The sequence below is a fragment of the Nymphalis io genome, chromosome 16 (assembly GCF_905147045.1).
Source record: "Nymphalis io chromosome 16, ilAglIoxx1.1, whole genome shotgun sequence".
NCBI lineage: Eukaryota > Metazoa > Arthropoda > Insecta > Lepidoptera > Nymphalidae > Nymphalis > Nymphalis io.
In genome coordinates this window covers 2216410-2243897 of record NC_065903.1, presented here as the reverse complement: position 1 = coordinate 2243897, position 27488 = coordinate 2216410, and the positions used below count along the sequence as shown (strand labels likewise).

The 27488-nt window shown below is 32.0% G+C and overlaps 1 protein-coding gene across 3 annotated transcripts; it reads right to left on the bottom strand.

Annotated features, from left to right (window-relative positions):
- Positions 1 to 296: 296 nt before the first annotated feature.
- LOC126774480 (F-box only protein 32) lies at positions 297 to 26062 on the bottom strand. Of its 3 annotated transcripts, XR_007669815.1 has the most exons (10): positions 25892 to 26062; positions 25642 to 25692; positions 6795 to 6888; positions 6188 to 6377; positions 5614 to 5795; positions 4670 to 4762; positions 4313 to 4473; positions 3585 to 3693; positions 2076 to 2607; positions 297 to 2039 (listed from the first exon to the last, which is right to left on the bottom strand). XR_007669815.1 is itself a non-coding variant. In XM_050496041.1 (9 exons), the coding sequence occupies exons 1-9, from the start codon at positions 25990 to 25992 to the stop codon at positions 2512 to 2514; spliced, it is 1077 nt and encodes a 358-aa protein (XP_050351998.1). In that variant the 5' UTR covers positions 25993 to 26062; the 3' UTR covers positions 297 to 2511. The 3 variants fall into 3 exon arrangements, 2 of the variants coding, with proteins under 2 accessions (XP_050351998.1, XP_050352000.1); XM_050496041.1 differs by having other exon boundaries at positions 297 to 2607; XM_050496043.1 differs by lacking the exon at positions 25642 to 25692 and having other exon boundaries at positions 297 to 2607.
- Positions 26063 to 27488: the final 1426 nt, after the last annotated feature.

Genomic DNA, 27488 nt, shown 5'->3' with positions numbered 1-27488 from the left:
AGTGAGCTTGGTTGATTTTTTTTTGTATATATTCAAGTTGGTATTGGTCTGTCACATTACGTGCTTGTTTATCGCAATAAAATCTAAGCTTTATATATGAACCATAAGTTGTTAATACGATTATTTGTAATTCATAGTTATTTCGTAAGTTATAACGATTTTAGTACAAAAATATAATTTAAGTAAACGTCTGATACTTTATGTTAAAATGTATATAAGGAGTAGTCGGTAAATAATAAATAAATTCCACATACACAAAATAATTTTATTTCAAAGATTGTGATATTAATCAACACTCAAGAGAACACATTACAGATATACTAAAAATGACTGAATATAAATGGTGTTGCATTTTTTATAATTATTTTTACTTTAAACCTACCATATTATATTTCTATCAGTAGTTACACTCTTGTTTTGAGATCTTAATACAATTTTAACATAGAATGGTAAATGTTCACTGTATATTTTCACCATGTTACATGATAGAAGTCTCACCTTCATTTACCAGCATAATTTGAAATAGGCTGTATCTTCTTATTTCTTGTACATATCTTATTTAACATTTGCACATTATTAGGGAAACCTCAACTTTACTTCCATTTACAAGAGTACAACGGCTCATCAGATACTTTTCAAAAAATATCTTAAAATATCACATATATCATCATCTACTCTACTCTACATTATGTAATGAACATTTGACAGTGATGTTATAATCAGACTTAGATGTTCTTATTTAAATATTAGTCTTATATTAATAATCGGACTTAAAAAATAAAATACTTTAGGCCCGATCTTTAAAACAGCTCATATTTATTTGAATAGAAAAATATTGTATTATAGTATGAATAATTTTTACTACTCTACCCTTTTGCTAAAATACATTAGTATGCTTATTATTAAGCTTAATAAACAATACAGAGATTGCATTTCTTTCAGTTTTTTAAGTTCAGTAATGATATTGTTATTGACCTATTGAAAAAAAAAACTAGATATAAAACAAACATAGATATAGCGTTCTTTACTGTTGCTGATTATAATAACCAGTGATAAAACAACAAAAAATAGTTTATAGTGGTAGGTAGAACTATACATACATTTAGTAATTTTGAATCATTTACTTTCAAGATCCATTATTTTGGTAATTGATAGAACATTTTATGAGTAAATTGGTATCATATAAAGCTAAAATAATTGCTTTTTACCCGGCCAATATTTTGCAAGTGGCATAATTTTTGTCCAAAAAAATAATTATTATATTACTTTTTAAGTTTTAACTTAAAAATGATTAGTAATTTTATATATAATTATTATAAAACATAACATTAATTGGTATAAATATTACAACAGACAAATTCCAATAACAAATTTGGAAGTATCACAAAGTCTTAAAGCATCTAAGGTTTTAGGCAAGTTAGTCAACAAATTGTATCACTAAAATATAAACTAAAAAAGCATTTGTTTAATATTTCATAGCCATTATATTATGTAATTATTTAATTTAATTATTTCTTATGTTAAAATAAGCTATTCATATAGCCATTAAACATGATGGAAATTTTTCTTTTTAAGGCTAACCAAATCTTTGCATTAAAATATGGTTGATATACAAAGAAATCTGTAAAATTCTGGAGTTTACTTATTATGTAACTAATATTATGAATAAATATAGAAAATAATCCTTACATATTAAACTGACATGTGTTGAACACTTTAGATTTTAAAATATAACATTATAAAAACTCATGTTTTTTTGAAAAAAAAACAACATTATTAAATTTTTATATTATATTTTTGTTAGTTACCATTGTTAGTGATTAATTAGTCATAGTGAAAAATATTCAAACTGCTCTTAACTATAGATAAGCTAGGGAATACTGGAGCGGCTTTACATTATTTTTAAACAGGACATAGAAATATTTCATTTTCTAACATATAATAATTTACCTGGACGATTTAATTTTAATGTTGAAATAGTTATTCCCTTAAATATTGCTTATATCCCTTTAAATATTGTAAGATAATTATTAACTTGGCTCAATAACTTTTATAGATTGTCTTTTATAGACGACAATCTATTGTAAGATCTATGGTAAGATGACCAATTTTTTAATCAATAAATTAATCAATACAAGAAGCTAGAGAGATCCCCGTTTTCACGTAATATAGGTATTTAATCATTACAGGACATACATATATGTAATATATTGTTATTACAAAAAAAAAACTAATACAATTTTATTAGGATTTATGCATGTATCTTAGCAGCCATCTAAAGTATATATAAGAACTATCAATGAAATCCATGTAAGAACAGCTTAATTTGGACATTTTTGTTACTGGCATAATTCGTAACCGTACTTTTTTTTTAATTCAATTTTTTAATATACATAGATCAACTATATTGTGATGGCAGCCATTGGTATAATTTTCATAACTTTGAATAATTTAACAAATCTTATATGATCTTATAAATACTAATAGGCTTTGTAATAATAAATTAAACAATTAGAGAGAGAAAAATTTAAGGAAAGCTGCCGGCGGCACGGGGTGCGGGGGCAGCGGTCCACCCGCCTCCTTTAGTCGTTCACGGTATTCTGGACACTGGAGAGATCGACATACAGTCTATTATTGTTTCAACTTGCCTTTGTTTAATCATATCATTCAAGAAAAATAGTTTTTTTTTATATGCGCCGGGATGGCAAATGACTCTACACCACCTGATGGTAAGTGGTAATAGAGTCCAAACGGGACGACGGCCAGTACAGTCGGGAAGAATGTTCTGTACTAGCCGGCATCTTGCGGTTCGCACCCGCAAGATGCCTCTTCACGCCTCGTTTGAAGGAACCCGGGTTGTAAGAGGAAGGGAACACCTGAGCTGGTAAGGAATTCGATTTTTTGGTAGTGCGACAAAGAAAGGAGTTGCCAAATTTCTTTGTGCGCGATGGAATTGAAATTGTCACAGTTAGGCGGTGACATCGAGAATCAGCTCGCGTGGACTTAAGAAGGAAGGGGGAAGCAGGAAGTTTCTACATTGTCTTTTAAACTGAAACGCTATATAAAATTCGGAAGGAATTTTATTTCGATCTAATATGAATTTATGTTTGTACTGAATGTTTCATTTTTAATTTATTTTAAATTGTATTCCACAACATAATATATTTTATAGAATCAGTCCGTGTGTGAGTCTGAGTTAAAAACATAAACCAGAGTCTCTGAATTATTACTTTTATAATATATAGCTTACAACTTTTAGAAATCTTATAAATAAAATTATTTAAATTTACTGTGTAGTTTTTAAAATAGGTAGGCAGACTGGCAAATAGGCCCGTGGTGATAAAACCAGGATGATGGTAATAGGTCATCACCGCCCATATACATTGGCGTTGTAAGAAATATTATCCCATCCCTTACATCGTCAAAGTTATCTTGTGTCAGTTACACAGACTAACTCACCCTTCAAACCGGAACACAACAATACTAAATGTTGATATTTGGCGGTAGATATATATTACGGGCAGACGGGCTTGAACAAACTTATAGCTAAGTAAATTAAGTTTGAAATGTTTTTATTAACTCACCTGATCGGCTATGCAAGGATGGCCCAGCGATCGCCAGAACAGGCACTTACAATGACGGCATAGAGACAAAGTCTCAGCGTATTGCACTTCTTCTCTCAATCCATATAGTCTAAAGCCAAGATTTGTTTTTATGAGCTCGAGGTGCTTTTCAGCGTTATAATACTAATATTATAAATACGAAGGTAACTCTGAATATCTGTTACGCATTCATGACTAAACCACTGAAGAAAGCTTGAACCCTAAGGAAGAACATAGGCTACTTTTTTATACCTGTCCCCGAGAAGCCGCAAGCGAAAGCCAGTTGAGATATATAAAATATTTTTATTGTTTTACTTAAATTTATTGGAAACTAAAACATTAAAACTTCTGAATAATCTTTCAACTCTGATATACGTGCAGCCCATATGAACAAATTTGTGCATGTGTACTTGGTCGAAATGTTCCATCGTATGGTTCAATGATGGTCCAGTTAGCGGGCTCAAATTCGAACAACCACTATTTTGTTTTAGGCGCGTGTAGTTGAAGGAAAACACCGTGAGGAAACCTGCATGAGTCGAATGAAATTCGGTATATTCAACCCAGTACTAGTATTGCGGTGGATTAGGATTCAAGCCTCTTCCATAGACGAGAAGGCCTGGCTGTTTTAGGCCTTTTACAATTCCTGTTTTTTTATTTGACTAATGTACTCAAATACTGTTTTATAATATAGCGTTATTTTTGTAACTCACTTTCTAAGCTGATGGAAGACTTTTTTCCAGTCTATATCTTTGTCATCTTCTTTGTGCAACGAATCAATCTGTTGCTGCGTGAAATGAAACTGGACAAGTTCACGCCAAAGGCGTTGCTCGGAACACACCGACGACATTACGGTCCACGCTGATGACGCAGCCTGTTTAAAATGACAAGTTAACTCTTAAACAAAATTAATTATGTACGAGTAGGTACAAGTTATAGTATGCTTTTTTTTAAATAATGAGTTAAAGCGCATCCATTTTGTCATTTTATCGACATCAGAAAAACCATGACATAAATTTTTTTGGAACTAATAAATAATTAATACAAGAAAAAAATATCTAACAACTCACATCTAAATCCCTGTGATCCGATATTCTCAACATTATTTCCCTGATACACTCTTCAGGCAAATCGTGAAGTTTCGGCATTATTTCTGGTCCCGGCTATAAAAAACATTACTTTTACGTAAAAAGGAACTGTAAGGATGAAGGAAAATAATGTTGCCCTACCAATAGAATATTTTCTTTAGGTACATATTGTTCGTAAGTTTAAGTGAGCCTCACACTGAGTCACACAACCAAGCGGGATACAAAGCGGTTACCTTGTTCTAATTATTTTTTGGTATTCAATACGATAAAATTCTAATAACTAAGACTCCCAGAAGCAAACTTTATCATCAAAATGTTCACGAACTGTAGATACTAGATATATGTGTTGATTTATATAACTTTATTCATATATAAGAGTACCTATATGGAAGTATTTCATGCGGACTCTAGGGCTATCTGTTATATAATTCTATGAAAATTGTCTAAATTTTTCTAATTACAGTATTACTCTCTTTTGTTTTACTATGAATTACTCGATTTTTCTTTAATATATGTATATACTCGTATAGTTCAACTGGCTCGTTAGTTCCTAAATGTCGGAATCTGTAGTGCGATTCTGTTAGAATTCACTTCATTGTTTACCCGTGAAATGTTGACCGACTCATGGCGATATACAATTTTGATGCGTGTATTCTTGAATCTATAATGTAATGCATCGCATATAACTTTCTGACATTTCAAGATCGATTTCTGCGGTGAGTTTCAAGTTTGTTCTGTAGCCTTAATGCATACACAAGCTAGCTACTCGTATCTACGTGAATACATCTACATGGCTTTACGTTACATTGAATCTTCTAAAATGATAAATAGTCATTGCAAAGATTTCGATTAAACAGTTGGTGTACTAAACCGAAGTAATTATATGTATGTATGCAGTTATGGAAATCATATCGCTTTTACCATACCTCCTGTATGCGAATGCTATCAGCGATGTGATAGATCCTGGCGATAGCATGGTCATGGTGTCCCCACAGAGCGCGCGAGCCAAGAGGTCGGCCCCAGCAGGCGCGGCGTTCAGATTCACGCAGCGCCGACAGCGCCACTAAAAGCGCTCGGAGCGCGTTTAGATTTTGCTTTGACTGCGCCACTGTGGAATTGTGTGCGAATATTTATTTATCCTAATATGTTTTTAATTTACATAAATATTATTTAACCGCTGCTGTATAATTCTAATTATTTGCGAATATTTAAAGCACCTATTTATTACAAATATCTTTTAATTAAAACAAAATTAGAACTTCCGTATTGAGCATCTAAGAAATCTTAGATCATAAAAATCTTACTAAAACAATTGAATTTCATGTACCTACTTTAGGTACCATGTAACAGAAGTTTGTGTCAGAATCACTTAAACGTGATATATAGAACTTTGCACTTATATTCTTCATTGACTTTGAAATAATTCTATCATGGCTTTTTCACTTTAAAAATAACAGTAACAAAAAATGGCTATTTTGTTACAAATCTCATAAAGTATACCTTGATCAGCGAGCTGTTCGAGCATGGAGAGTAAAAGTTTCTGTGCAGCTCCAGGCAGGTTCGTTAGCTTCTGCCCCCCTAGCAGCAACTCTAAGAGCGCGCAAATGTAATTAAATCTGCGTACATCACGGACGGCCGAAGAGAAATCTAACCGACGCACCGCCTCCGAGAGCCCGTTGAAGCCTGCAATCTATTAGGATTACGAGAAATTCTCTTATAATTACATCCATCCGTAGAGAAAGTATCAATAAATCACTCAAAACGTTTCATGATGTAAATAACAGTATTCGTATTTTAAACGCTTCCTAGTAAATTATGAGCCAACATTGCGCAGTGGAGAGTACATGTACATTAAAGATAGCTGGTTCTAATCAGGACAAACAATTTTGGGTTTTCAGTTTTATAATTCTTTAGTTTGAATGGCTTGGAATAAATTAAATCTCACTAGTAATAAGCCGTCTCCTTAAAATGAGATAAACCCCAGCGGTAGGAAATTCGGTTATATTACAGGCTTGTCGTATCTAAGTGTATATAATATAGAAGTAATTAATAATTATTAATTAATAGTTAATAAATGCAATTTGCTAACATTTGTATAAGTAGTTACCTCTCGGGTGCATTTGATAGTGATGTGACAATGTGGAGGAACTCTGGCGACGACATCGTCTGAACCTTTCTCTCCTTCTTCACCGGGTGTGATCCTGGAACGTATATTCTTTTATTTAGTATAGGTAGACGGACTGGCAAATGGGCTACTCATGCTAAATGGTCACCATCACTCATAGACATTGGCACCGTAAGAAAAATAAACAATCCTTACATCGTAAATGCACCTTGTGAACTAAAATGTTATGCCCCCTGTGCCTATAGTTATACTGGCGTGATCACCCATCCAACCGGAATACAACAATACAAAATATTGCTGTTTGGCGGTAGAATTAATGACGAATGGGTGGTATCTAACCAGAAGGGCTTGCACAAACTCCAACCACACCAGATACATTTATTTTACATACAAAATAAACAACCAACTGCTATGTAAATGGGGACCTCAATAGACTAAGCTCTGCAGTATTCGCTGTTAAGGAAATTATATTGACTGATGTAAATACGGCCTGCTTTATTTTAGTGACTTCCCCACTACAAGTATAATATGGCACTTTACTTTGGAGTCATTCAACCGATAGCAATAGGATCTTTGTCTTACCGAGGAGGCTTATTTGCTCAATTTAAAACAGGCACTACACAATCTTGACTGTCACTTAAAATATATTTCATAATGTGATGTAGGTATGTTCGTAAATATGTGGAAGATTTTAGAAATTGTGACATACATCGTATTGTTGTTAGAAAAAACTTTATTTTATATATATTTTAAACTTGTTAAGCTTTTAAGAATTATTAACTTATATATTAGTTAATAATTTTATTTATATGTTTTAACATGAATATGTTTCAATGTCCCAGAATATGTTCAGAAATGTTTTAATGGTAAAAAAATGTATAGTAACCAAAAATTGAGCGGTGCTTGCAAATAAGGCGTTAAATTTATGTTACATAACAGAAATTCCTTTGTTTTATTCATCATTCGAGCTGAATCCGATAAATTCGATAACATTTTGGGCATAATTTCATAAACATAAAACGATTTTTAGTTCTTGACGATGATAATGTAATGGAAATATTGGAAATGTATTAATTACTTCCAAGCGTACGATAAAAAAATCTCGGTATAGCTATCACAGGACAAGGCCAGACCCATAGGCGAGGGGCTTAGGCGCAAAATATTAAATAGATTATATTTCCATACTAGCAATACCAAATTTTATATATTTTTGTAAGATTTTCGTGTATCAACATTCAACATATCATTCTTTGTTTTAATTCATTATTATCATTATATTTAAAACTACAAGGTAAAAAAGTTTATCTAATATTTCTGTATTTTGACGACATCTGCAGCAATCAATGCTCTGCACCGGGGCCTTTATCCGACTAGCTACGCTACTGGTTCGATTCCTGCTAACTCGGCTAAAACAGTAACAGTAACAGCCTGTTAATGTCCCACTGCTGGGCTAAGGCCTCCTCTCCATTTTGAGGAGAAGGTTTGGAGCCTGTGGTTCCACCACACTGATCCAATGCGGGTTGGTAGAATACACATGTGGCAGAATTTCAATGAAATTAGACACATGCAGGTTTCCTCACGATGTTTTCCTTCACCGTGAAGCACGAGATGAATTATTAACACAAATTAAGCACATGAATATTCAGTGGTGCTTGCTCGGGTTGAACCCACGATCGTCGGTAAAGATTCACGCGTTCTAACCACTAGGCAATCTCGGCTTAAAACAAGCAATTATTATCAATGATTCTGCAAGGCTACGAAAGTATTACCGTTAAAACTTTTACAATCTCCGGATCGCTTTAGATTCGCTTTCGTTCGAGTCAATTAATGTCTAACTAGACCGACTCACGTAGAATTTTCCGTCTAATTGAACGTAATAAAAGTCTTTTGTTACAAGATTTAAAATTTCCGTATTTAGAAAGTTCACGTTACGTAATGAAAAGCTGTCGTTATTTTTAATGACTATATTGTACTGGATTTTTAAATAGGCTCACTAATTATTTCTTTTGCCTTTAATTTTAAAAGTATATAATTACTATTGTCTTGCGACGTACTTTTTTATTTAAATAGCTGCCCATGCCGACTTCGTTCTGATAAAAAACAATCCTGTAACTTAGACAAAGTCATATCTAAACCACCCAGGGACAAAACACAGACAAAAACATCATTAAAATCGGTCCAGCTGCTTAAGAGGCGTTCAGTGACATACACACGTACCTACTGAAGAATTACATATATAAAGATTTTTGAGTTAACCGTGTTCAACTCGTTATATCCGCGGTTTCATCTGGTTTCATCCGCCTGGTCTATACGGTTTACCGTATTGGTTGACGTTTATGATTATTGCTTCAATCATAAGTCCTTCCTTAATAAACTTTCTACAAGAACATATTTCAATTAGAAATTATAATTACTTAGATCAATGCGGTTTCCGCGTTAAACGTTTAAACTTTCCGGGGTAGTGGCATGATATTACACAATCTGTATCCTTTGATAGATTTTGAGATAAGCTTGTTCAAACGAACGTTTCAGTTTTATATATAATATAATGTTACAGAAGCAGATGTATGAACATATATATATATCAAAACTATTAATATAAATGCGTTAGTGAATTTTTTACTCAACTAATCAACCGATTATCATGAAACTGCATACACATCGTCAGGTACAGAAAAGGTCATCGGGTACTTAAGACCGTCCTTCAAAAACCACGGGGAAAAACAATTTTTAATACAGCGACTAAATATAAAGTGTTTCTTGTTTATTTTGCTAAATTAAACTGCATAGTTTTAATGGATTAAAAGCGTGTTCTGTTAATTAATATTTACTTGAAACAAAGAAGCAATATAGCTGAGCTGCTGTTAGGTTGTAATAATTGTGCTATTTTCATCTCGCTTACAAGAAGAGAGAGCTGGAATTAATTGAAGACTGTTTTAGTTAGACGTTTGTTTGTCTCTTTCTGTTTCCACACAAGACTGTCTTGCTATCTATATTTCAGATGTGCAATTGGGTTCGTTGACATCTGATGCTTCGTTTTAAGGCGGGTCTACATTAGCGAACACGTTGGCGGAGCGGTATTTCTTTGTTAATCTGAATTTGATTTTATATGTTTATTAACCTTACCCAATATTGTTTAGACTGTAACTAATAAGGTATTAGTGCATTTTTATATAAATGTCGACTCGTTTTTGACGCTGTATATATAAACACATTTGGTACCAATGGAGTAATTTATATGTTATTCAAATTATGAGAATCGGATTATTATTTATAATTAATATAAAAAAAATATTAAGTTATATCATTCCACGTTAGAACAACAATCTTCATTTGTTGCAAAACGTTTGGATACACGAACGTATGAAAGTTAGTGTCACATTACTTCATTAAAACTGGCAGCAATCATTTTAGCAAAGAGTTTCGCTATACTTAACGAAATTACGTTCATTCTTCATTACGTGAAGCAATGGCTGCAGCCATTAAAATGAAACAAGACGAAATTTAAAAATAGAACGGTGCATATATTGCGTCGGCATTTTTATGGGGCCTCCGTTTTGTCCGCAGATTTTATCTGGTAGTGATTCATGCTATTTTAGGCCATTCAAATGAAATTATATAATGAAAATTAGTTTGGATGATTGTTTATAGGTACGTTTTGAAATAGATCGAGATATATGTTTTTATATATATAAGATCATTACTATATTGCAGATTTATTTCGAGATGTATATTCTAATTAAGTACTAGTAAAATTATTAATCGTTGTGTATACGAGCGAGAAAGAGAAATAATGTATACGAGCAGTACACACTTTACTTGATTAACAGAACAACGTACAATACGATTTTGACAATATCGACTTTAACAGACTATAAATGTTTCATATTTTTGTGGTCTGAGTACACAGTAAATGCCGACAAAAAAAAAAAAAAACAATAGCCTATTTGTTTATATTTTAACAACGGTAAAAGTATTTGATAAGATTTCTTTCGTACTGTTGTTTAAAATGAAATATTTCTATAACACAGATTATATAGAAATAAAAAATCGTCTATTAAGTAGGTAGTGTGTTTATGTTAATATAATGTTTATATCTAGTAAACTGAATGTTTAGTAAATAACGCGTACATACGTGGTTAATAAATTTAGTATATATAACTTTGACTGCCCCGTTGGTCTAGTGGCTTGATGTAAGGCCGCAGACCCGGAGGTCCTAGGTTCAATTCCCAGGTCTGGCCGATAAAAAGGGTTTTTTTGTCAGATAATTCTCAGTAGCATCCCGGAGTCTGAAAGTTGGAAGTGTGTACACTCCCTTGCCTCGGAAAGCACGTAAAGCCGTTGGTGCTGCGCTTGAACTCTTTCCGGTCGTGTCGGATTGTCGTCCCATCGGATTATGAGAGAGAGGTAAGAGAGAGTGCACCTGTGTTTGCGCACACACTTGTGCACTATAATATCTCCTGCGTAGTTGGCTAATCTCTCTTGAGATTGGCCGCAGTTGCCAAAATCGGTTATATATAAATGTTTAAAATTATAATAATTCAGAATTTTTATGTATTGCGTTACATTGCAATGAAGAATATAAATCTAGCACCTATTTATATTACACTCGTTGTCGATAATCGAGTTTTTATGTTGCTAAAAATTTCATCAATTATTTATTGTATCCGCTAACTTTCAAACGTTATATTTATCACGCCATTCAATTCCATGCACATGTCTTGCATGTGTAGGATAGGAACCCTATGTATTTTTCTGTACCCCTTTCAAGGAGTATGTAAATATTTCATAATGATCAGTTAAATTAAGACCTGAAAGCGTAACAAACAAACAAACTAACTTTTGCATTTATAATATTAGTAAGTAAGGATACAGCTATTAAAAACACAACTTTCGCTGTTCACATATTAATTTATTTATTTATGTTAATATGAAAGTTCAATTTATATTGGTTTCGAAACAATAATATATTAAACACGATACCGGGTCGACACTCGACACCTTTACTACCGGTTATGAGGTAACAATTAGATAACCAATAACTTACGACTAACTTAACGTCGATTCGTACAAATTTATCATCTTAGTTTTTCTACAACAATAATTTTATGTAAATCAACTTTCATAATATTCGTAGACAAGTGAAATATTTTGAATTATGATGAACAAATAATATTATAAGATCTATTCTTTTTGTAATTAGTATGAATAAAAAAGAAAACATAAGTTCTCCTAACGAAGACTGTATTTTATCTTTGGGTGTATTTATTTGATTTAGCTATGTAAGAGCTCGTTCGTCTAATGGCCCAGTGACTTTTAAATCGGTTTTGATAAGTCACAGAGGTGACAAGATAGGTTCGGTTAGTAAATTGTATAAATCACTGGTTTACAAAATAGCAGCAGTGTTCACTTGTGCTCTATAAAATCTCCTGCGCAGTTTTCTAGTCTCTGAAAGTGGTTGCCATTTATGAAATAGTTCAACAACACATTATCTTCATTTAGTGTAAAGCCTAATTATTTTTTATCTTTTTCTATAATTATATTAGCTAACCATAAAATAAAAATTTTACGCCGTGCTATTTTTTAAACAAAGAGATATAAGCATTGGTTTTAATAATTTATAAAAAAAAAAAATTTAAAAGTTAGCTTTTACAAAAAAAAATTATGAGCGTTGAAATTCGAACGATCTCCAAGAGAAATACATAATTATTGATTTCACATTCAAAGCGAATGAAATTTTACGGGTACCGAACTCTCATTGTGGAATTCAATCGCGGATTTGATTGATTGTTTTAAATTTTATAGGTATTTATTAGCAGAGCGTAAACACGTAACCTCGTTTACATAATCGGTAAATAGAAAATTGCAGTCATTGCAGGTGTCGCAGACAGCAAGGCCGTTTTAATAGAAAAATTGATCGTTATCAGACTATCCTGTATCAATGTCACGGATAGCATAAAGGATCTGAAACATCAATTTATAATATGACTGGGTAACCGTCCAGAGAACAAATGGGGAATTTTTTTATGTTTTTTTTTAAATAATAAGAATAAGAAAGAGAGATACGTCATTCATACGAAGTCTTTATGTAGTAATTGCTCTGTTTTGGTTTTTTCTTGCTGATTTCGGCAACAGCGGTTATTCTTAAGACAGTTTAGTTAATTGCGCTGGATAAATTATAGTGCTTTGTGTGCGGATAGCGCAAATTCAAACACTCTCTATTCACTTATCTCCACGACCGGTAGGGACCTCGTAGTCTGCGGCCTTATAAGTTAACAACCAGATCAACGAGGAACTTAAACAACGTACTATATATTCCATATACATGCTGAAACTATCCTAACTCATATTATATATACGAAAGTAAGTCGGTTTATTTGTTTGTTAGCTACGCTATCACGTCTTAACTACAGAACCATTATAAAAATATACACGTTGTAATGGGTACATAAAAGGACAAACCTTCCCTGTAACATGCGCAGGCGGAGCCGCGTGCTGAACTATTAAATCTGGATACACGAAGACACAAAATGTATCTATTCATAATTAATATTATCGTCTAGCTAAACTATCAACGATTAAGTTATAAACATAAACTCGTAAACAATCGGTAAGATATTTAATGAAATCAATTGAAAATGCAGGAAATTCACTACAAGCGACAGAAATTACCTTGAAATTTAACTCTTCGCACCCAATAAAGTTTCATTTAACAGCAATTCAAAATTGTAATACTCTTCTAATCATGACCGCATCAAATTCAAATAAAACGCTGTTAACAATTTTCTCGTTAATTGGCAATTTTAATTATCTGGACGAAAAACGAATCAACCATTTTCCATAATAATAACGAATGTTGTGTAATTGAAAATGTGATTTTGTTACAGTTAATTGAGAAGGTATTTTATTCACAAAAAAACTGACATCTTTAAATTGCTTTCATGGTATATATAATAAACAATATTATTATGTATTTCGAAATATGAGCTAAACGAACTCAGGAACTCATTGTGGTTCTTTTAATTGATGCACCTTGATCACTAGTCACCACAGTGTAAAACGCGGAACCGCGTGCATAAAGCGAGTCTTAGCACTTGGGAAACGAGCCAAAGTGGGTCGGAAGAAGGTCCTTATTAAGAACACTGATATGCGGAAGCCTAGTTCTGTTTATTGTATATGGATCATTAAAAACCATGCCACAACCTGTGAGCCTATAGGCATATACGGCATGGTTTTCGGCTCTAACTACTCTATGTGTCTAGTGCAAGTTTTTTTTTACTTATTCGATAGCTTTAATGTTAACAGCGATTTGTATGGAATGTAAACAGCGAAGTTTAGTGGGAATAATCGGAATTCCAAAGAAATAGCAGTTAACGTTAACTGCCCCGGATTTAAGCCTAAATTCAAAAGGCACCGGCTTAGGTCCCCTCCAGTCAAAAAAAAAGTATAATTTTACTGTAAGCGTTTCGAAATGGGGTGTCAATGTCAAAAATGCCAAAGTGCCTAGGGCCTTCGATCTCTGTAGTAATTAAAGTAATCGAATAAGTAAAAAAAACTGCACTTGACACACTGATAAAAAGTATATAACACAGGTGGTACACAGTCACGGTAGCATGCGAAAGCGATCCCGTGGCGCTCCTCGTTAAGACGGAAAGGGTACCGCTGGTGTTTTAGTGGGTATTCCGATGTTCGGGGGGCACTCGGCGCCTTGGACACCGGCGAGCCTCACATACCCCCCACTATTCCCGTGGGGAAAACGCGTAACGCGTTTTTCCAGCGTTAAAAAAAAGACGGTACACAGTGTTTGTAAGTAGTTAACAATTTTCAAGTCATAGAAGCGAAACCGATTACGAAAGCCGTAACAATAACTAGTTGAGAAACAATTTTACTAAAATAACATCGAACTATACAACAAAGCTATTATGTTAGAGTATGGCTGATGACTTATTATTAATTTTGCGCACAAACTCTGGCACCACATTTTCTCTTCGAAATGTATTAACCCACTTTATAAGTAGTTTAATTCAAGTTTCTCGCTTAAACTATTTGGTTAGTGCGATCAAGCCGAACTTTATTCAAAAATATTGAATATGCTTTATTGCATATGGAAGAAGATAGCCAAATGATTAATGACGTAATCCTTATCGTATAGCAAGATCAAATCCGATCAAGAAATCGATTTTACGTGTTTAATTTGTGTTCAAGATTCGGTATACAGCTTTGTAGTGAGGCGAAATATCGTGAGGAAGCCTACTAGAATTAAATTCTACTCAATAAAAATCTCTACTTCAAGATTTAAGCCTGTTCCTTGATATGAGAGAAGTCTAATGAAGGTTTCATTGTTCATGATGATTGCAAAATATTCATACCAATATTACGTCGTAAAAATATATAATCCAATCTGTCAATTAAAATTAATCCGTATCCGCGTTCAGCTTTACATGAGTGAGCACAGTAGCGCCTTGAAATATGAGGCTTACGCAAACTGAAACGCTATTATTAATGTATTATGATATTGTATATAAAATATATTACATAAGAGTTATCTACATTGATTCTACACGACTAAAGTCCTCGATGTAAAATACTTAGCATTAAATACTTCATAAAAACGTGACAAGACCGAATAATTGCAATTACGATACTCTTGGAAAAAAATGAACAAACCTGACCAGTGGAGAAAAAAAAGAAGTATTTTAGGCATTTTTTACATTATTACTCTAACCTGTGTTGCTTTTGCAAACAGCTCAATTATATAATTTGTAATAGAAACGAATATTAACGACACTCGAACGTCGGTGTTTACCGACGCAGTTTCGGCCTTTTAACGCTGTTTCCCAGGAGGACAAATGTGGCGTCCCACAATAGGGCCTGTCTCTGATTTTAGGGAATCTGCATCGATACATCTCCTGGGATTAGTGGTTATTCTGGGGAACTCAATAAAAGCAGGAATGTTGTTAATTGATGGTAAACTTATGAGTATTAAATACTAATATGCAAAATATGTACATGACATTAGGGCAGCTTTATTTTATCAAACAAAACAAAGAAATAACGTTTAATGAGTATGTAATATTATGAACAATGTTGTGTTTTGATCTCAATATCTTCAAATTGATCAACTTTCAATGATTTACCACTTACAAACTTTTGTTAATCTCACAGTTTTATTAATTTTACTAAGTTTTTAATTAATTGGTCAAACGTTGTTGTCAAATCAATCTTTGGATTTATGTACCCTGGCCCTACGACGGGGTATAGTTTAATTAATCAATACCTCACACCTCGATTGTGAAGCGTTTTGCTAGTGCTCCATTATCGTCAGGCATTAAAATCGCGATTCACTAGTCTTTATTTTTTCCTTACATTTCGCAGAAACGCACGTAGTAATGTAAATGATATATACTTGCATAGTTTTATATAAGTAAACGTGTTACGTAGGTAACAGACTGTAATGATTCCTCTGGTCAAATGTGTCTTCTCAAGAGAAGATCCTCTTCAGAAGATCAAAGAAGGTTTAGAGCTTTTTCCACAAAGCTGCATCTGCAGTAATTTCTTAGACACATGCGGATTTCCTCTCGATGTATTCCGAGCACGAAAACAATTATAACCATAAGTATAAGATGTAAACTCAGGGTTGAACCCGCATTCACGGTAGCATGCATGTTACGATATTATATTATTAATCCAAATAATTAATTTTATTTGAAGGTTATTTTTTATAAAATGCATCATAAAATAACTATTTATTGATTTTCTATCGTAAGTTCAACTAGATTTTCAATGCTGAGTGCATACCAATGCACAAAATTTGATAACATAACTTTCAAGTTATACAAACAAATTTTGTACAAAAAAATACGGTAATTACGGAATTGTTCATGGTTGCATAATTTATTTTTAAGTCGGAATAATAATAACGTACCATTAATGTGTCTTGCTCTGATTCACCCTGGCTCTTTGCCAGGGACGGTTCATCACCCCTCCCTAAGCATAAACAGGTTTCATTCCCGTTTTAGAACGAAAAACGATTTCAAAGTATGACCTAAGAGCAACTTAAATGTCACTTCCTAATTTAAAATCTCATTCCAGTTTCGAACGTAAAAGAATTCCCGTGAAGATTCAATCCATCTATAATATTTATTTTTGTAACATGTTTTCGGTTTAGTTAAATTATTAGACAAACAAATATATGGATACAAAGTGCGTAGACTTGTTTAAAAATTTCAGAACGCTTAGTTCTACTTTATATTTTTTTAATTTATCATTTATGTGTGTAAATCAAATACGGTTAATTGATATATCACATGGCAACATTCATTTCAAAACATGTTTTTATATAAACTTGTCGAATGAAACTGACTAGTAATTGCCGTGCTCACTGACTAATAAATACATTAAGTTACGATACTCACGATACTTTTATAAAACGTTTATTGAATATGACTTTTACAGTATTTATATATAATACTCTAAAAAGTTTTTATTCTGTTATGTAATATAAATTATTATAATACACCTAAGCCGAGATGGCCTAGTGTTTAGAACGCGTGAATCTTAACCGATGATCGTGGGTTCGAACCCGGGTAAGCACCACTGAATTTTCATGTGCTTAATTTGTGATTAAAATTCATCTCGTGCTTGACGGTGAAGGAAAACATCGTGAGGAAACCTGCATGTGTCTAATTTCATTGAAATTATGTCACATGTGTATACTACCAACCCGCATTGGAGCAGCGTGGTGGAATAAGCTCTAAACCTTCTCCTCAAAATGGAGAGGCCTTAGCCGAGCAGTGGGACATTAACAGGCTGTTATTGTTACTAATACACCTACTAGTTATTATCTATCCGCTAAAATAAAAAAAAAACAAACATTTTTAAATTTTTATTTAGCGAACGACATAAATAGGTACGACATTGATTTTTGTATTAATTAGAAACTTTTTATCAAGGGACGCTTATTTTTTTTATTTAACAGATTTGAATATGTAAGTATAAATTAAAGCTATAGCTGATGTGATTCTGAACGTTCGCTTAGTGACGACAAAATAAACACTAGATTGCCCTTTTGTGTAATTGTTGATTTGACATTCAAAAGAAAATAACACAGCATTGTTTAATTAATCACCCGCTAAACAATAATAATAATAATAATATCTTGGGACATGATTCACACCCGGCCATTTGATCCCAAACTAAGCAGAGCTTGTACTATGAAACCAGACAACTGATTTACTACATATATATACTACTTATCATTTGTAAATACATACTTATATAGATAATTACATCAGACTCAGGACAAATAGACATGTACGTACACAAATGTCTGTCCTGGGTGGGAATCGAACCCACAACCTTGGCGTGAAAGGCAAGTATCTACCAACCACGCCAACGTTTGTAAGTAAAGCCGCTTATGTTTTTAAATTCAAAACATGCAATAACAGACCTTAAACAAAACGATTACAGATATAAAAGATGATTTTTTAATTAAATTAATGCCTTCCAAGCCTCTTTTAAAATAATACTCCACTCGGCTTTGCTACAATAATACACTTTCACTTGCCAACACTTTTACTTTCAACACGACAAAACTGAAAGGCCTACTTTATTATTTTTTTTTTATAATACGTGATCTTTTTAATTTAGTCGACTATTACGGATCGGATATTCATATTCAATTAATTTGTATTTTCAAGGCATATACAATACGGAAAAAATATACATTACTTAATTTAAAAAATATATTAAATAAAGTTTGAGTGGTTAATTTAACCACTACACAATTGTTTAAAGAAAAATCCTCCTTGTTTTAAATAAACAAACAAATATTATTTAATATTAATCATCATTATAGTTATTAGTCTGTGTGAGTGTTTGTGTGACTGTATGTGTTCTCCATCCTTAGTCCCACTTAATCCCTTCTTACCCAGTCATATCTAATTTTACCTCTTGTAATATAATCTTTACCAAATGATGACTGCGGTAACTAGCCAGGGGTTATGAGAGTTGTAGAGAAGTCGTTTTGTGTGCGAAAACTCAAGTGCTCTCTCTATCAAAGTTCGATGGAACCGTAATCTGGCAGCACCGCAGAGAACGGCTTGACGTATGTCTGAGGCGCAATAGTTTTAATTTATAATAGCAAGGCAACCAAGCAAATTAGCCACCTGATTGATGTTAAATTAAGAAATTCAAATGATTGCGCTGCTAACCAACTGACTTAGCAATTATACTGACTCATTCACACCTTAACTGGAACACAACAATACAATGTATTTCTTGTTTTAGGTATTATAATTGATAAGGGTATACCTAGAAAGATATTATTTTAGAACAAGTAGAATAAAGCTTAAAATGTCACTATATTAAAAAACTACTAGTTAAAGGTTTTCATATATATATATATATATATATATATATATATGCTTTTACTATTTATAGCAGTTCTACCAGCCAGTCTCCATAACTAATATATATGTACATAATATAGCTTATGTTCTACATAGGAAAATATGTCTAAAAGGATGTCATTTTTGTCCTTCTTTCTAGGGAGCTAAAGTATCTAAGGATGGAGTTGAACCCTTCTGATCTTTTGTGTTCGCCCCTTTCTTTAGCTACCCTAAACATACATTAATAGCTATTTAGGTTCGCGTAACGCCAGACGGAAAGTTACGAATATATAGGCATTACGTAGTACGCAAAAGGACGTAAGTGAATGTGTTCGGGGCCTGAGTATAAAAATAGATAGGATTTATTAACCTTTAAAATTCTTGTATATATATAGCTTAGTTATAAAAGTATTAAGCTAAATATGTCTACACACAATGTCAGATTTAAAGGTTTAAGGATCCGGGCAACGAAATGGCAAAAGGGTACATTACGGATATTTTTTTAAACAAAAACATACAATATGATTTTTGTTATATGTATAAAATTCATCTTATTTTACCCTTATTTAAAACAATCGAATCTGAATCTGTTATTGTTTCCTTTACATGAAGAAATTACTTTAAATGAAGGCACACATGCGGCTTAGTTATAAACTTTTTTTAGCGTGTTAGTTGAACAATGCTGCGTCTTTTTCTTTTGAATGTCAAACCAATAATGACAGAGAGAGCGAAATTTGTGTTTAAGTAAACGCTACGCAACATCTATATATAAGGTCGATAAAATTTACTGTTATAGAGATAAGAATCTGCCCTAATTTCGATCCGCATGAAGAAAAAGATACGATTTGAATAGCAATCCAGTACGAACGAAATAAGGCGGTACAAGACTTACGGCTTTCCGAGGCTACTCCGTTGAAAATGACATTACGTCCGGAGGATATTACTTTTGTTATTCAAATCACCATTATTAACCTACGGCAAGAGATTATTGGCTTAGTGGCTTCAGTTGTTAGATATAATGCCACAGATTCCGAGGTTCCGAGTTCAAACCTCGGATCGGAAAATCGGAAAGGAAATTATCAGTAGCAGCCGAATATGGAAATTTTCAGTGTTTACACTACCATGAATCGGATTTGCCATCCCATCGGATTAGAAGAGTGCATTTGTTTTAACACAAACACTTGCACAAAGCCCTACTGGTGGTAGGGCTTTGTGCAAGCTCGTCTGGGTAGGTACCACCCACTCATCAGATATTCTACCGCAAAACAGCAATACTTGATATTGTTGTGTTCCGGTTTGAAGGGTGAGTGAGCCAGTGTAATTACAGGCACAAGGGACATAAAATCTTAGTTCCCAAAGTTGGTGGCGCATTGGCTATAAGCGATGGTTGACATTTCTTACAATGCCAATGTCTAAGAGCGTTGGTGACCACTTACCATCAGGTGGCCCATATGCTCGTCCGCCTTCCTATTCTATAAAAAAAAAAAACTATAATATCCTTTCCCTATCCCCTTAAGTTGTCTATGAAGTATCTCTTGATAATGGACACATTGGCCGAAATGGTCAGGGGGACATCATCATCCGCGTAATAAGTATATCAAATAAATATGTGATTATATACTCTACGTCTTACCTATAATATAAAGTTGCCATGCGTAATACACTTGCACTTGTGTATACATTACATGATATATATTATAATATTATGCTCGTATTATCGCTGATTCATAATAAATATGGTGACATCGATAAGATATTCTAAACCTGATTTATTTAATAACGTTACCTACTTAGTTCCTTTTAAGAATATATTATAACAATTAACTACTGATTAGTTTATTTTGTAAGCATATAAAGATTCATCTAAATATTAAATAGAACGTTGCAATCAATTTTGACCTTAAGATATTGCACTTATCGTGCCCAAAGAAGTTTCATTAAGCATATAATTATATACTTAATGAAACTTCTGCATCTTCTTCTAACTTCTTAACAATTATCAAATCTTATAGAAATTCAAATAAATTTATTCGAATAATTTTAGACAAATTAAAAATTATGTGGATAATTGTATTCAATGCCAACTTATGTAAAAAAGAAATAATTGCAATTAATACCTATAAACGAATACGAAAATTATAATCTTAAGCGATAAAATTATTCACTTATAATTTAATCGTTATTTAGGTAACTTGAAATACAAAAAAATCCATAATACGCAGTAACCTTACCGTTTTCCGTTCCCTGCCGTATATCTCTGACCATGACCTATATAAAAGTAGTTCAGTAGATCGCTTACACAATGACGGAATCGGGAAAAATTGTATTTAAGTAGATTACGGTGAGGGTTGAGTAGCGATAACTCATGCCCTTGATGAAAGTCAAGGTACTCATTAAATTTGCAACGCGGTTATAATATTTAACATTAGTTAAAACCTGGTGGCAAAAGGTCAAAATGCCTTTTTGAGTAAAATGTAAATCAAATTTAGTCATTTGCCATTTATTAAAAAAAAAAAGTGGTAAAACGGCACATTACTAATACCACAATATTAAACAAAGGGCATAAAAAATATATATTATATAAAAAAAAAACCAACGTATGTTCTTTTTTAACGTCTATTGTTTTTATTCTTATTATCAAAAGTAAGGGTTATTGATATTGTCCTTTTTGGCACCAGGCCACAGAATCAATCAAACTCTCTTATTAAAAAAAACTTATTAATATTTTCACTACTGTCGTGCCTTGGCGGTTTTCAGCGCGACACAAAAAAAACAAAATTCCGCTAAATCCTTTGTAAGTGAATCTATTTCTAAATGAAGGTTTTCTTCAAATTTCAAGTCTCTATGTCTTATAGTTTAAATTGTGTGTTGATGGAGGTTGCGACATGGGGACCTCAACATTCACTGGTTATAATTATTGGCAGAGTCCAGAGATATCTTCTTGCCGAGTGTGATAAGCTCAGTGATAATCAATTTATAAGCATACATACATAAAAATTATTAACAGATAAAAGCCTCTTACAAAATACAAGCATATACTCGTATTATATAAAAAAAATATGTAAAAGTTTTTGTTTATTAATGCGTTAATCTCAAGGTCTACTAATACTTAATTCGATTTGTTGATATATCTTTGCGTTCGAATGCGTTTATTGAGAAAGGTTATGTCTTTTTGTACAATATCACGGCACGATGTGGGCGGAACTGCTGGTGCGGTTAAAATCGCGCGGAAACCCTACTATATGTTAAAAAGCGTTCAGTTAGAAGTAATTTTATTCGTTTTTTTTTTCGAATTAGAATTCCATATGCGACATATGAATACAACATCATTAAGTATATAGTTGACTATGTACTTCATTTGAGAAATACGGAGTTGCTTACCGATGTTTTTTTGTTAACATTTTTTTTTTGGTTGGTTAGCCATTGCACTTTCTTACTAATAATATAATTACAAGTTTGTATGTATGGATGTTTTATACTCGATTACAATCAAACGATTGTGGCGAACTATATTGAAATTTGGTATTAAAGTCAATAATATAGTGGTATTTCTATTTATTATTAAAATACATTAAATAAAAGAAAATAATAATTGCCGAAATTACTTTTACGATTTGTAAATTTCTACTTTTTTTTAAATTTTAATTCATATTCAGAATCGTACAAATTAACACTATTTATAAAACGTGGAAATATAAAACAGTAAAAATTTGGTAGGCAGATTTCAAATGGAAAAATGAATTTATGAATGCATATAAATTTAAGTTGTTTTTACATTCGGTCAGTTGCACATAAACATTTAACTAGGGCAATCTATTTAATAAAAATGTGAAGCATAAATTTACAAAACTGTCATGAATCTCTATTTCTGCAATTAATATATGTATATTCACACCTTTTTTTATACGGACGACTTCCATGGTTCCGTATTTGAATGCATTTGACATTATATAATATTTAACATTGTTTACGCTTACAAATCTATGTATCTTTATTTGAGAAAATTGGTTCACTTTGTAGGCATACAGTTAAAACCATGCTTAAACAACTAACTTAACAGTGATTGAATTGTTCTCTTAGGCTTATTTGCAATTTAAAAAAAAAATAGTTTAATACAAGACTGTACAGTGCAATACATTTGACTTTCTAATAGGAACGAATAAAAAAAGTGTTAAATACAGTTGATAAAAATATAAAATTTACTCTAATTTCCTGAAAACGTTTTCCGCCCTATAAGTCCCTTAAAGCTATAAGATAGCAATGCAATCTTATAAATTGAGTTAACCTTTTCGAAAGGCGCGTCCAATTTATTAGACAACTTTCAGGCGTGGCATTTTATTTACGTCTATGTATAAGCCATCACAATCTAAAAGCTTTTGATTTTAGTTTTTTAGTTTATTTTTATTTTATTTTCTTACTTAAGCAAGTAAAAAAAAAACAAAAATCCTATTAACGATAAACGTCATTTTTAGGTTTTCTTTTCAGTTTGTTCATAATTCACCGTTTACTACATAAATATAAAGAAAACAGTTTTATGATTTATGCCATTAAAAGTAATAATTGAAGTAAATATAAGTGAAAAGCCGATAAAATTTCTACAATATTAAAGTAACTAGCAATAAATTATCTTATACTTTGCTTTCTAACTTGGATAGAAACAACGTATTTAATATTAGACCTATTTCTGTAAATCTAGAGCGTATTGTGGGTATGGAATATGATTAACACACATACATATTGAATAACATCCTTTAGACATTGATTGGATAATTATTTCAGCATCGAAACGAATACACGAAGTGTCTTCCTTTAATTTTTAGTATATAGTGTATACAAAATACAATATATTCTTCGACCATAGACAAAATAAGGTACCTAAAACGTAATAAAAAATGTATCATTATGTGCGTACAAACTAAACAATTACCGAATTATGTAAAGACATTTTGTTGAATTATTAAATGCTGAGTATAAAATGCTAAAGTTAAAAAAAAACCATTGAAAGTTAATCTTTTGGTCTAAAAAAGGAGTTTTGATACGATTTACTTTTTTACAGTTTAAACAAAATAAAATCATAAAAAAGGTAATTATTATCCGTATTATTTGTAATATAAAATATTCAATTTCTATTCATATTTATTTATTTAGTGTTACGTATGGGAATACTTTAGCGCTATAACGATGTCCCTTTCTATACGACAACCAGACGTTTCCGTCAACGTTTAAAAATAAATCCTTATTCTTGTCAAGTGGCTAACAGGCTAACAAATTTATTTAGGTATTTGACTCATCATCCTTCCAATTTTGGTTAGGATAACTTAAAAAAAATTATAGGTCTTTAAACATAATAATACTTTGGTTAATTTAAAGAGCTGTATCCATTAATCTTGGTTATTGCCTTTTACGATAGGGTATTAATTTATGAAGGTCCTGTTTCACTTATCTTTATGTTCTGGCATCAATTTATAATATTTACTTATAATCTGTTAATCCAAAAGAGATATAGCAAGTTTTCAAACCCAAATCCATAGATCCATTTACATTTCTAAATACAGCCTTGCAAATGAAGAGATAATCTTTGTTAAAATTTAATGTTAATGTTCGAGCTGAAAGCTAAATATGCTAAAAATTTTCAGAAACTTGAAATTAAAATTGAAGGCTTTTATATGATATTTGTAAACTTAAGAAACATGTTGTAATTAGGCTTACAAATATCATATTTGTTAGTCAAAACCGTCATTTAATATTAGTTCTATTCGTGGTCTCTGTTTATAGTGCAGTTTTCCAATAGAGAACTAATTTTCCGTTCGTCCGCATTTCTATTAAGCGATTTGACCTATTCCTGATTATATTCCAGCTTGACCCATATACTCACAAAACATATTCGGTTCTACACGAGCTTATTTCAGAGAATCTATTTCCATACGCAATAAATTCTACGTATGTACAAAGTTTAGTCTTTATGAGCTTTTGATACGGTTTAAAATGTTATTTTATTACATATTATATTTTATGTTAATGTTTGTAGCTTTGCTTCGGTTTTCTTAACCCTTATATAATATATTTACATATTCGGAACAGTATAACAAACGGATATTATTATTTATGTAATGTGATTTATATGCTTTCTATTAAAAAAACGTAAAATTAATATGCGGATATTGCTCTCTGTAATTAAATAAACTGTCCGCTACCGTGGTCAAACTGTTAAATATACGAGTAAGTAATAAACATAAAAGCATTAAGAATGCTTGTATATTTCATTCATTGGACAATGATTAATTTTATTACTTGGCAGCCATAGATATTGACATACCTGTATATTATATGTATAGTATAAACAAGCGTAGACTGACACGGGTCTGAGTTAAAATCAATACCATACAACAACAGAAACAGCTGATCACACTACTCAATGAAAGTAAATAGGAAACACTCACCATTTTTGCTGATTATCATCTGCGCTGCTATAGTTAGAGATAGCGGCATATCTGTAATACAAAATACAAACAAGCTATTTCCACATTCGGTTGCAATGTTATAATAAATAAACAAGCATTAGAGCATTTTACTATCACTAATAATTGCGTTAGTTAGGTATTACACGGTAAAATAGTTCGTGCTTAGTTGCGTCGAACGGTGAACGAAATGTGAACAAAGGATAGTATTTGTTTTGCAATTATATCTCACCTTTGAGCTGTACATTCCAATACTTTTTTTTTCTCCCATCCTTCCTGGGTTTTGACCCATGCTTCGCCGGGTGATCGCCAGTCTTTCGAAATAAAAGGCATTATTTTCTTAACACTGATACACAAAGTTCTAAGAGCGTTAAGCTCGACACAGCGACCGATCGCTCACGTAGAGAGACGGGAATTGGCGTTCAGCGAATCTGTGTAAGTGAAAGAGAGGTTTTGTTTAGAAAGAGACGGATGCGCGCATGTCTCGTTATGCCAGGCAGTGGAACGTCACAAACAGCTGTTTTTTGTTGTGTTTATATTGTTGTTTCGCACTGTTTACGAGGAAAAGTTAACAAATTACGCAATTTAGTAAATTATTTCTCTTATTGTAACATAATGAAAGCTAGGAAGGAAAAATTTGATTCTCTTTTGCGGCTACGAATATGTACACTGTTTATGCTGTATTATTCTTCTCAGAATTAATTTTATTACGTAACGCAATGCAAGATATAGCAGAAACAGTATAAATTCACACTATTTACCAATAAAAGTGGATATTATTAATTAAGGTCAATAAGATTATTGTGTGAAAAAAATATATGCAGTTCTAAAGACCTGATTGGGGTAAATTACAAACTTTTATAAAAGTAGTCTTAAATAAATCTTAAAAAGCTATAAATAATATATTCGAAAATAGAAATTTAAATCCCCTTAATAAATCAGGTATAACCGTAAAATAACCGAATCAGTCAAAATATTTCGGTATAATCTGATTCGTTTGTAATATATGTTTATAATATAAATATAAATTAAATTTCAATTAAATTATACCATAACCTACCCACCCACGTAATATATTTTTGTAAACATTTAGTCGTTTGTTTGTATTAGTGTTGTAATTAAAATGCTATAATTGTAGAGTAATGAGTAAAAAAAGTCTTTGGCTAAATCGGAATGTCTAAACATCGGCAAATGGGTGCTTTAATTATTCTAGTAATTCTTAAAGAACTAGGTACCTCTTTGGTAGCAGATCCTGAGCCTAATCCCTTTGGTTTGGACCAATAAAGATTTATTGGGTAAGAAATTCTAAGTAGAAATTTGTTTTATGTTGTCATTGTCTTTACGTCAGTACCTCGGAACTTAGTCATTGATCCTGCGCCTAAACTCTTTCCGGTATCCAATTATGAGGGTAAGGAAAAAAGAGAGTACACTTGTATTCAGGTATGCATTAGAATTTCCTTCGCAGTTAGTTTTTCTCCTTTGACTGGTCGCAATGGCCAGTATGATAAAAAAAGTATGTATACCTACATAATATGAATGATGTATGCACAAATGAACTATAATAATATATTTCAATAGTAGTCAATTTACAACTTTATATAGAATAGATACATCAGCACACAAATTTCAATATTTTTATTTTTTTTATGTGTCCTTATATTTGTACCACGGATATTAGTTTGTATATGAATAATATTCTATTCAGAATACACTGAATTGATTTATGATTATTTAGTATTCATTTACATAAAACAAATAAAAAATCAGAACATTTTTAAATCGTAATATTTGATTATATAGACATGATCAAAATATATTAATTATGTGTA

Coding starts and splice junctions, on each gene's coding strand:
- LOC126774480 (XM_050496041.1), bottom strand. CDS start 25,992: ATGCCTTTTATTTCGAAAGACTGGCGATCACCCGGCGAAGCATGGGTC. Junction 4,474..4,669: donor CGGATCACAGGGATTTAGAT/GTGAGTTGTTAG, acceptor CATTTTAAACAG/GCTGCGTCATCAGCGTGGAC. Junction 2,608..3,584: donor ATCCTTGCATAGCCGATCAG/GTGAGTTAATAA, acceptor CGATCTCTCCAG/TGTCCAGAATACCGTGAACG.